Source organism: Erinaceus europaeus, chromosome 15, assembly GCF_950295315.1.
Source record: "Erinaceus europaeus chromosome 15, mEriEur2.1, whole genome shotgun sequence".
Classification (NCBI taxonomy): Eukaryota; Metazoa; Chordata; class Mammalia; order Eulipotyphla; family Erinaceidae; genus Erinaceus; species Erinaceus europaeus.
In genome coordinates, this window is record NC_080176.1 from 9,909,838 (window position 1) to 9,922,045 (window position 12,208).

Consider the following 12,208-nt stretch of genomic DNA (forward strand, 5'->3'; position numbering starts at 1 on the left):
GGGGAGCTGGGGGCTCGAACCCGGATCTTTATGCCAGACCTTGCACTTTGCGACACGTGCACTTAACCCACTGTGCTACCGCCTGATTCCCTATTTATTTATTTTTTACTTTTATTTCTTCTCATTTTAGGGTAGTGCAGGGGATTGAACCTCGGACCTCAGGGCCTCGTGCATGAGAGTCTTTATCCATAATCATTATTCTATCTCCCCTGCTTTATATTTTTAATGTTTATTTATTTATTTATTTATTAGAGACAGAGAGAACTAAGAGAGCAGGGGGAAACAGAGGAGGGAGACAGACACCCACAACCCTACTTCTCATGAAGTTTCCCTCCTGCAGGTGGGGATCAGGGGCTTGAAACTGGGTCTTTGCACACTGTAATGTGTGTGCTTAACCAGGTGTGCCACTGCCTGGCCCTCCGTTTTCTTTTTAACTCTATTTTATATGATAGAACAGAGAGCAATTGAGAGGGGCAGAGGACAGAGAGAAAGAGACATCTGCAGCCTTGCTTTACCACTCAAGAAGCTCCCCCCTTGCAGGTGGGGACTGGGGCTTGAACTTGGGTCTGTGTGCATGGTAAAACGTGCATGTAACCGGACATGCCCTATATTTCCTCCTCCTTCTTCTTTTTTTAATGTTTATTTATTTCCTTTTTGTTGCCTTTGTTGTTATTATTATTGTTGTTGTCGTTGTTGGATAGGACAGAGAGAAATGGAGAGAGGAGGGGAAGACAGAGAGGGGGAGAGAAAGACAGACACCTGCAGACCTGCTTCACCGCCTGTGAAGCGACTCCCCTGCAGGTGGGGAGCCCGGAGCTTGAACTGGGATCCTTACGCCGGTCGTTGCGCTTCAAGCCATGTACATTTAACCCGCTGCGCTACCTCCCGACTCCCTTATTCCCTTCTTCTTTTAAGATGTATTTATTTATGAGAGAGGGCTGGAACATCACTCTGGCACACGCCATACGGGGGATAGAACTCAGGATCTCACACCTGCACGTCCAGCACTCTAGACACTGCACCTCTCTTTCTAAAAAGAGACACCACAGCCCCAGAGCTCCCCCCAGGGTCGTAGGGTTCCATGTGGTGTACTGGGGCAGACCTGGCCACTCACTTGGAAAAGCTGGCAGCCCACCAAGTGAGCTATCTATCTCATGGACCCCTTAAGTCAGTATGAAATGCCATATAATTAGGTTCAGGCCCCTGGTCCCCACCTTCAAGGGGGAAGCTTCACAAGCTATGAAGCAGGGCTGCAGGTCTCTCTCTTTCTCTCTCCCTCTCTGTCTCCCACTTCCCTCTCAATTTCCCTGTCTCTAGCTAATACATAAATTTTAAAAACTGTCACACAATTCAATTGAAAGGTAAACTTACACACAGACAAAGGATTTAGGGGAACATTTCTTTTTTTCCTGTGCCACTGGGACCATGTAACATGCTTGATTCCACTGCTCTGGGCAACTTTTCAATTAATCAGATTTAGTTATTTACTTACTGTCTTTCTGCCTCCGGGGTTATAACTGGGGCTCGGTGCCGACTCCACAAACCCACTGCTTCTGGTGGCCTTTCTATTGTTTTGTTTTGTTTTGTTTTTAACTTGGATAGGACAGAGAGAAGTTGAGAAGGAAGAGATAGAGAGGGACAGAAAAAGAGAGACACCTGCAGTACTGCCTTACCACTTGTGATGTGTCCCTCCTGCCGATGTAGGGTGGAGGCTTGAACCTGGGTCCTTGCTCATGGTAATGTGTGGGCTTCACTGGGTGTGCCACCACCCAGCCCCTGGGCAATTCTTTTTTTTTCTTTTTAATATATATATATTTTGATTTTGATTTTTTCCCTTTTGTTGCCCTTGTTGTTTATTATTGTTATTGCCATCATTATTGTTGGATAGGACAGAGAGAAATGGAGAGAGGAGGGGAGACAGAGGGGGAGAGAAAGATAGACACCTGCAGACTTGCTTCACCGCCTGTGAAGCGACTCCCCTGCAGGTGGGGAGCAAGGGGCTCAAACCGAGATCCTTACGCTGGTCCTTGTGCTTCGCATCATGTGCGCTTAACCTGTTGCACTCCCGCCTGGCCCCCTCCCTGGGCAGTTCTTTTAGATAGACAGACAAACAGAGAGACAGAGAGAAGGCGAGAGACACCTCAGTGTAGCCTGGGATGATGGCACTGCCTTGTGGCAGGTCAGGTGCTGGAAACTGGGCTTCCTTGCCGGTTCATGAAGTTAAAAAAAAACAAAAAACAGGGAGTCGGGTGGTAGCGCAACGGGTTAAGCGCACGTGGCACAAAGCATAAGGACTGACTTATCGATCCGGGTTCCAGCCCCCGGCTCCCCACCTGCAGGGGGAGTCGCTTCACAAGCGGTGAAGCAGGTCTGCAGGTGTCTATCTGTCTCTCCTCCTCTCTGTCTTCCCCTCCTCTCTCCATTTCTCTCTGTCCTATCTAACAACGACGACATCAATAACAACAACAATAATAACTACAGCAACAATTTAAAAAAAAAGACAAAAAGGGCGACAAAAGGGAAAATAAGTAAAATTAAAACAAACAAACACACAAAGTCTTTGTAGCTGGCAAGTAGCATAGTAGTTCTGCAAAGGACTTCTAAGCCTGAGGCTCTGGAGTCTCAAGTTCAATCTCCAGCACCTCCATCACCCACAGCTAAGCAGGGCTCTGGAATTAAAAAAAAAAAAAAAATTTATCCATAGAGACCAGAACACTCCTGTGGCATATGTAGTGCTGGGAATCAAACCCAGGACCTGAGTTTGCAGAGCCTGTGCTCAACCCACAGAGCCACCTTCTGGGGCCCTGGAGAATAGGGGTAGTGTGTGTGTGAGAGGGAGGGGCAGCGGGGAATAATGGGGGTAGGGAGGAGGCAGGCAGCAGCTGGGCACACGAAACCCTCCCCACACCCCTGCACAGTGTGGGGATCCCCGAGTTCCCTCACTGGTTGTTAAAAGCATCAGAAACTTATAAAGTCATATAGCCTGGGTGACACACGCTGATGTCAAAGCAGGAAGTGGCTGCAGGAAGATCTTGTCCTGCCGTTTGGTGGGGTGTCACCTGCTGGCTGTACCTCCTGGGCACATTGCCTAATTGCATTCGTGCCTAAGTGCCGCCTGCCTTCCTGGGAGTCAGCTTACTACTCAGGTCCCTGGTGAGTCACAGACGTCTCCGACTCCGTGTCCGTCTCCGGCACACTCACACCTCGGGCCCTGGAGGGCCTGGGCCCATATGTCCTCGTCCTTGGGGACTTTCTATAGGCAAGAGTGCGCTGTATTGTTTTTAAATTAAAAATCTTTTTATTTTTAAGGGACCAGGCGCTGGCGCACCTCCTTATGCGCACACATCGCAGTGCGCAAGCACCCAGGTTCAAGTCCCTCGTCCCCACCTGCACCGGGGAAGCTTCACAGGTGGTGAAGCAAGTCTACGGGTGTCTCTGTCTCTTTCTATCTTCCCCTCCCCGCGCAATTTCTCTCTGTCTCCAATAATAGTAAAGACATAAAAATAACAAATATCATTTAAAAATCTTTGTTTAAAGGCCGGTGGGATAGTTCACTTGGGTAGTGCGTTGCTTTGCCTTGTGCACAGTTCAGGTTCGAGTCCAGCCCTCACCGCATCTAAGGACGTTTTGGCATTGTGATGTCTCTCTTTCATATTCTCTGTTTCTATCTAAATAAAATGATTTAAGAGCCAGGGAGAGAGTAGACTGGCCATACAAAAGACTCTCATGCCAGAGGTTCTCGAGTCCCGGGCTCAATCCCCGGCATTACCACAAGCTACAGCTGAGCAGTGCGCTGCTTTAAATAAATAAATAAATAAATGAATACATAAATTTAAGAAATTATTTTCAAAAGACTCTAAAGTGGGCTAGGGAGTTAGCTCAACTCTAAGAGTGCAGGACTTGTACGGGAAGGGTTCCAAGCCTTATCTCTGGAAGCACATATGCCAGAGCTGGGCAGAGCTCTGGTCTCTCTCATAAAGAAATTGAGAAATAGGGAGCCGGGCGGTGGTATAGCGAATTAAGTGCACATGCTGCGAAGTGCAAGGACTGGTGTAAGGATCCCAGTTTGAGTCCCCGGCTCTCCACCTGCAGGGGAGTTGCTTCAGAGGTGAGAAGCAGGTCTGCAGGTGTTTATCTGTCTTCCCCTCCTCTCTCCATTTCTTTCTGTCCTATCCAACAATAATAGCAGTAATAATAACAACAGCGATAAACAACAACAAGGGCAACAAAAAGGGGAAAAAAATTTTAAAATTTAAAAAAACTGAGAAATCAAAACAAAACAAACAAAATGACTCACCCCTTCCAAAACACTAAATACTTTGGAAACGTGCAGAAAGAAATAAAAAAAAGTGAATCCCAACCTCAGAGAGGGCCAGTGGCCACACCGTATGTTAGAGGTGCCCCTTGTAGTTCAAAAGGCAACACACATTTCCCCTAAACACATCTGCACAAATAGCAGTGCGCACGTGAACGCAGGAATCTACAAATACGCGGATTGTGGGAGGCAGGCGGTAGCACAGGTGGCACAAAGCGCAAGGATCAGCATAGGGATGCTGGTTCGAGCCCCCGGCTCCCCACCTGCAGGATAGTCGCTTCACAGGCGGTGAAGCAGGTCTGCAGGTATCTGTCTTTCTCTCCCCCTCTCTGTCTTCCCCTCCTCTCTCCATTTCTCTCTGTCCTGTCCAACAACAATGACATCAATAACAACAACAATAATAACTACAACAATAAAACAAGGGCAACAAAAGTGAATAATAAATATTAAAAGAAAAAGCAACCAAATACACGTATTATAAATGTTCTCTACAGCCATGCTCCTTTTTATGTCTTTTAATTATTTTTTTTTTATTTTGATAGGGCAGAAATTGAGGAGAGAGAGTAGAAGAGAGCAAGAGAGAGAGAGAGACATATTTGCTTTTATTTTTTTTTGCCTCCAGGCTTATCTCTAGGGCTCAGTGCCTGCACCATGAATCCACTGCTCCTGGAGGCTGTTTTTTTTCCCCTTTTGTTGCCCTTGTTCATTATTGCTGTTATTATTGTTATTGCTGTCATTGTTGTTGGTTAGGACAGACAGAAATGGAGAAAGGAGGGGAAGACAGAGAGGGAGAGAAAGATAGACACCTGCAGACCTGCTTCACCACTTGTGAAGCGAGTCCTCTGTAGGAGGGGAGCCGGGGGCTCGAACTGGGATCCTTACGCCAGTCCTTGAGCTTTGCACTAGGTGTGCTTAACCCACTGCGCTACCGCCCGACTCCCTATTATTATTATTATTATTAATATTATTATTATTATTATTATATTTTTTTACCAGAACACTGTTCAGCATGGTGGTGCAGGGGATTTGAACCTGGGATGTTGGAGCCTCAGCCGTGAGAGTCTCTTTGCATAACCATTAAACTATCCTTCCCCACCCCACATTTGTCCAGTGACAAAGCAAAGTGGAGCCTTTCCCATGTTTCTGTGGGCTGTGTTATCTCTCCTTTAGAAGACTGTCCAGGTCTCTTGTCGTTTGCTCATTCTTGCTTTCTCGCCTCCGGTCCTCAAAGATGACTACAACCCGGTGAAGGTCACGGAGCTGGCGGACGCCGTGTACGCTCCCTACAAGCCCTACCAGCTGCAGTACGGCGACATGGAGGAGAGACACCTTCTCATCCAGATCAGCGCCATGCCTCTGGTAATGCTTGTGACGTGGGGCCAGGAGCCGGATGGCCTGCCCAGAGAAGGCAGGCAGAGATTATTTGAAGGTTGTATGGCAGTTGCTGGGTTGAGGCAGGGTGCTGGGCGATAGATAGCACGGTGGTTCAGCAAAAACACTCCCATGCCCCAGTCTCCAGAGCCCCAGGTTTAACCCCCAGCCCCGTTGTGGTGGTGTCTCTCCTCTCTGTTTCTCTGTCTGCATGAGACCACCAGGAGCAGGAAAATTGCAGGTGCGAGAGGCCCTGGCTCTGGCAAAAAAAAAAAAAAAATTAAACGAACAAACAAAAAAAAGATGTTGGATTTGTTTCTGCCTCTCAGCCAAGAGTTAATTTCTTTCTTTTTCTTTCTTTTTAAAAAATTTTTTTCTCATCCTTTATTTATTTATTGGATAGAATCAGCCAGAAATTGAGAGGAAAGGGGAGATAAAGAGGGGGAGAGAGAGAGAGAGAGACAGTTGAAGCCGTGATTCACCCACTCGTGAAGCTTTCCCCATGCAGGTGGGGACCAAAGGCTTGAACCTGGGTCCTTGCTCATTGTAACGTGTGCTCAACCAGGTGCGCCACCACCCAGCCCCAGGAGTTAATTTTCTTTCTTTTATATTCATTTATTTTCCCTTTTGTTGCCCTTGTTGTTTTGTTGTTGTAGTTATTGATGTCGTCGTTGTTAGATAGAACAGAGAGAAATGGAGAGAGGAGGGGAAGACAGAGAGGGGGAGAGAAAGACAGACACCTGCAGACCTGCTTCACCGCCTGTGAAGTGACTCCACTGCAGGTGGGGAGCCGGGGGCTCGAACCGGGATCCTTCTGCCGGTCCTTGCGCTTCGCACCACATGCGTTGAACCCACTGCACTACCACCGCCCGACTCCCCCAGGAGTTAAGTTTCTGAGACTTCTCTGTGGGCCCAGGCCATTCTCTCCAGGGACCCCTCAGAGCTGCCACATTCAGGGCTGGTATTCCCATGGGCGCACTGAGTGGTTTATTTGCCCCTGTGAGGAGACTTGCTCCGCAGCCCCCCACCCCTGCCCGTCCCCCGTTGTCCCGTTGCTTGCTTTCAAGCCTGAACAGCCCATCTGTCCCTGTCTGCTGGCAGGAGCACGGGGAGGTGATCGACTGTGTACAGGAGCTAAGCCACTCGGTGAACAAGCTCTTCAGCCTGGCGTCGGAGGCCGTGGACAGATGCGTGCGGTTCACCCAGGGCCTGGGCGCCTGTGGCCTGCTGGTGGCCCTGAAGTCCCTCTTTAGCAAGTAAGGCCTGAGCAGGGGATGGGGTGGGCCACACCAGAGACGGACATCTGCCTCCTGTGTTGCTCTGAGCCTTGGGGGGAGCCTTTGTCCCTGCGCCCCAGAGTGCTGGGTGTTCTTAGCCAGGAAAAGGCAGAGTGTCACTCTGGCACCCAGTGGCTAGGGCCAAGCTAGGACCTCAGGCTTGCAAGTCCAGTGCCCAGCCACTGCATTCAAGTTCACAGTGCCTTTCCTTTCCTTTCCCTTCCATTCCCTACCCTTCTCTGTATAGTTATTTGTTAGCATGAGAACAAAGGGGGGAGAGAGAGAGAGAGAGAGAGAGAGAGAGAGAGAGAGACCGAGAACCCGAGCAAACATCACTCTGGGATATGAAGACACCTGGGGGTCAAACTCTGGACCTTGTGCTTGACAGTCCAACCTCTTATCCAGAGCCCGTTTGAGGTTGCACTGCAAATGGTGTTTTAAAGGGAGTTTACTGTGGCACAGTTACCAAAGCCACCAAAATAAGGCAGGTGTGTGTATGTGGGGTGGGGATAGCATGATGTTGATGCAAAAAGATTTTCATGCCAGGGGCCGGGTGGTGGTGCACCTGGTTGAGTGTACATGTTACAGTGCACAAGGACCCAGGTTCGAGTCCCCAGTCCCCACCTGCAGGGGGAAAGCTTTGCGAGTGGTGAAGCAGTGATGCAGGTATCCCTCTGTCTCTCTTCCTCTCTATCCTCCGCTTCTCTCTCGATTTCTGGCTGTCTCTATCCAATGAATAAAGGTAATAAAAATAATTTAAAAAAAAAAAGGTTTTCATGCGTGAGACTCCCAGTTCCCAAGTTCAGTCCTGAGAAACAGATGTTGGGGGAGACAGAGAAGTGTCTAGAAAGAGCCTGCAACCCTTCTTCACTGCTCGGGAAGCTTCCCTCCCTTCACTGCAGGGGGCCGGGGACCAGGGGCTCGACCCCCACCCTTGTAGCACCTGTGCTCAGCTGGGTACACAACCGAACGGCCTATATTTTCAGATTTCTGTAAAAAGGGTCACGTATCACAGTTCTCATGTAGTCAGAAGCTACGTGAGGGAAGCCAGTCATGAAAACTCATGCACTTGTATGAGTCCACCTTTTTTTTTTTTTTAATTTATTTCTTTATTGGGGAATTAATGTTTTACATTCAACAGTAAATACAATAGTTTGTACATGCATAACATTCCCCAGTTTCCCATTTAACAATACAACCCCCACTTTGTTATTTATCATCCTTCATGGACCTGTATTCTCCCCACCCACCCACCCCAGAGTCTTTTACTTGGGTGCAATACGCCAATTCCATTTCAGGTTCTATTTGTGTTTTCTCTTCTGATCTTGTTTTTCAACTTCTGCCTGAGAGTGAGATCATCCCATATTCATCCTTCTGTTTCTGACTTATTTCACTCAACATGAATTTTTCAAGGTCCATCCAAGATTGGCTGAAAATGGTGAAGTCACCGTTTTTTTACAGCTGAGTAGTATTCCATTGTGTATATAGACCACAACTTGCTCAGCCACTCATCTGTTGTTGGACACCTGGGTTGCTTCCAGGTTTTGGCTATTACAAATTGTGCTGCCAAGAACATATGTGTACACAGATCTTTTTGGATGGATGTGTTGGGTTCCTTAGGATATATCCCCAGGAGGGGAATTGCAGGGTCATAGGGTAGGTCCATTTCTAGCCTTCTGAGAGTTCTCCAGACTGTTCTCCACAGAGGTTGGACCAATTGACATTCCCACCAGCAGTGCAGGAGGGTTCCTTTGACCCCACACCCTCTCCAGCATTTGCTGCTGTTACCTTTTCTGATGTATGACATTCTCACAGGAGTGAAGTGATATCTCATTGTTGTCTTGATTTGCATTTCTCTGACAATCAGAGACTTGGAGCATTTTTTCATGTGTTTCTCAGCCTTTTGGATCTCTTCTGTGGTGAATATTCTGTCCAAGTCCTCCCCTCATTTTTGGATGGGGTTATTTGTTGTCTTGTTGAGTCTGGCAAGCTCTTTATATATATTGGTTATTAAATGTATGAGTCCATCTTTACAGGATGCTCAGAACAGGAGGACAGATCGATTGCTCTGTGGGATTGGGGAAAGGGGGAGCTGGAGGTGCTTCTTGTAAATGAGTGAGGAGAATGCTCTTGTGTGGACCAGTGACGGTTGTTCAGCTCAGAGCCGTTGCCTTGTATTCCTGACGTGGTTGAGACACGTGGGCCGGGAGTCAAGTGGCAGTAAAGCATCAAGAAGATGAGCCGAGGACTCGGTCGCCTTGGAGAAAGAAAGACAGCAGTGGTGGGTGGTCTCCGGCCCAGTGCCCTCAAGTTTAGACGCCGCGGTCTCTCCCTGAGAGACAGGCACAGCCTTGGGTTCTTGGATGAAGTTGCTCTGGGTTTCGGGAGATTCCTTCATATTGGAGTGCTTGCTGTCTTGCTCTGGTAAGCCAAAGGCGCTCTTGTCATTCCAGAAATAGTGGGCATGCCCGGTGAGCTCTGAGGGGCCGTCACCTGCCGCTCCGGGCCTCCGCTCCTCCCAGGTGGGGGTCCACTCCCCTCTCAGCCTTCAAGTTCCTGGTCCTATGAGACCTGTTGGCTGCCCAGTTCCCCGTGGCTCCACTTAGATGCGTCTCCTACCTTCCTCCCACTTTCCTTGGTGCCCTCCCCAGCCCTGCCTGTCACTGAGCAGTGTCCCCTGCATCTGACAGCAGCGGTGAATACCAGGCACGCCCTGCAGACGTGATTTCTGCTCGTGTGAGGTGCTGTAGAGAGGTCTGGGGTGTCGGGGAGCTGCTTTCCAGCGGCCCAGGCAGCTGTTTGTCTGGTCCCAGCCGGCCAGTCTCTGGGGCTGCTCTGCTCATGAGAGAGACAGGGTCTCCCCGGGGCCAGAGTTCTGAGCCGTCTCCCTCCTCACTGCCTAGGCAGGAGCCGCTAAAGTCTCTCGAGCAGGTGGTCCAGAGCTGTGGGAGGGCCGTGACAGCTGCTGTCTCTTTCCCCAATGCAGGTACGTGTCTGACTTCACCAGCGCTCTCCAGTCCATCCGGAGGAAGTGCAAGCTTGACGAGATTCCTCCCAACGCCCTCTTCCAAGAAGATTGGACGGCGTTTCAGAACTCCATTAGGTACAACAGGGGCTGTCATATTCAGTGCCTGACATGATCTCACACACACACACACACTCTCTCTCTCTCTCTCTCTCTCTCTTTAACAGCAGCACTGCTCAGCTCTGGCTTATAGTAGTGCCAGGGGGTGATTGAACCTGGGGCCTTGGAACCACAGGCATGACCAGGGTCATCAACAAGCATATAAAAATCATTCATGTGTCTGTGAGGTGAAATCTGTTTTCATCTCTCTCTTTTATCCCCCCCCCCATATGCTCCACTGTGAGCCATCTCCTATCCCCCTGGAGTTTATTGTTTATTTATTATTATTATTATTATTGACAAAAGCTGGTGTGCTGGGTGCTGACTGCAGCATCCCGGGAAGTCTCGCACACGGCCCTTGGAGCGGCAGCCACGGCAAGTGGGTGTTCCGGCTCTTCCTAAGCCTTCCTTGGGATGGAATGCTAGATACTCGCGTGCCGAGAAGGCCTCTCAACGAAGGTTAAAAGTTAACCAGACTTAAGAGGTTTTTAATCCTTGGCTTTGTCCTGACATTATGGCCTGGTGTTGATGGACTGCGGGGGCTGGAGCTGGAGGCCCAGCAGAAAATCGCTTGAAAATTACAGAGTGATTCCTTACGGAGATGACAGTCTGTCAGGTGCTCTCTGAGAAATGGCCTGGATTAATTCTTTTCTTTTTTTTTTTTTAAGCTGCCACCAGCGTTATCAGTGGCATTTGGTGCCTGGCACTACCAGTCCACTGCCCCCAGTGGCCAATTTCTCTCTCTCTCTTTCTCTCCATTTTTGTTCTATTGGACAGAGAGAAATTGAGAGAGGAAGGGAAGATAGGGAGAGAGAAAGACAGACACCTGCAGACCTGCTTCACTGCTTGGAAACGTCCCCCCTGCAGGTGGGGAGTGGGAACTCGAACCTGAGTCCTTGTGCATGGTAACCCGTGTGCTTAACTGGGTGTGCCACAGTTTGGCCCCTGGATTAATCTCCACCTGCCTTTCATAAGGAGAGAGAGGGGGAGAAGGGGTGAGAGAAAAGAGTTCTAACAACAAACAATTCTTCTTCTATGTTTTCCAAACAGCAGGCCTCAAAGACATGTTAAATAATGAAGTTGGGGTTTTTTAATGGCAGGTGATACCACGGTAGCTTTATAAAAATACTCTTGGGAGTCGGGCGGTAGCACAGCAGGTTAAGCACACGTGGCACGAAGCGCAAGGACCAGCTTAAGGATCCCGGTTCCAGCCCCCTCCGGCTTCCCACCTGCAGGGGAGTCACTTCACAGGCAGTGAAGCAGGTCTGCAGGTGTCTTTCTCTCCTCCTCTCTGTCTTCCCCTCCTCTCTCTCCATTTTTCTCTGTCCTATCCAACAACAATGACATCTATAACAATAATAATAACTACAACAACAATAAAAAAAATAAGGGCAACAAAAGGGAAAATAAAAAATAAACAAAAACCTCTCAAGCCCAGGCACCTAAGGTCCCAGGTTCAATCCTTAATACCGTAAGCCGGAGCTGATAAAAACAAATAATAAGAAGAAACAAACAAACAAAAAAATCAGCTCACTCAAAAACTATAGATGTGAAGGACAATGCCCCTGGGCATCCCAGCATTTTGGAGGTGCAAACCTGTTTCACAACGTGCTATAGAGAGTTGGGACTTAGAGGCTATTAGAGGGAGCCAGTGCTCTGCTTTGCCGCGTTTGAGACCCAGGTTCGAGCCCGGCTCCCAGTGCATTGGCGGAAACATTGGTACTCTGGTCTCTCTGACTCTCAATGTCTTAAAAATAAACAAGTCGATAGGAAGGGGCTAGTGTTCACCTCTTACTGTCACGAATGAATTAAATCCCTTCGGGTGAGCCACTAATGGTGAGCTGCTTCACAAGAGCCCATCACCAAGAAGGACCAATAGTTAGCATTAAAAAATATGTATTTGGGGAGCTGGGTGGTAGCGCTGCGGGTTAAGCGCAGGTGGCACAAAGCTCAAGGACCGGCGGAAGGAACCCGGTTCGAGCCCCCGGCTCCCCACCTGCAGGGGAGTTGCTTCACAGGTGGTGAAGCAGGACTGCAGGTGTCTTGTCTTTCTCTCCCCCTCTCTGTCTTCCCCATCTCTCTCCATTTCTCTCTGTCCTAGCCAAAAACAACAGCAGTAAC

General features: G+C 49.0%; 1 protein-coding gene across 1 annotated transcript in view; it reads left to right on the top strand.

Annotated features, from left to right (window-relative positions):
- The window catches only part of COG7 (component of oligomeric golgi complex 7), a 57,587-nt gene that overhangs the window by 23,378 nt on the left and 22,001 nt on the right, over nucleotides 1-12,208 (top strand). The window contains exons 7-9 of the mRNA XM_060174104.1: nucleotides 5,486-5,674; nucleotides 6,788-6,942; nucleotides 9,950-10,066. Coding sequence (XP_060030087.1) covers nucleotides 5,486-5,674; nucleotides 6,788-6,942; nucleotides 9,950-10,066 — 461 coding nt within the window. The remainder of the gene's footprint in view (nucleotides 1-5,485; nucleotides 5,675-6,787; nucleotides 6,943-9,949; nucleotides 10,067-12,208) is intronic.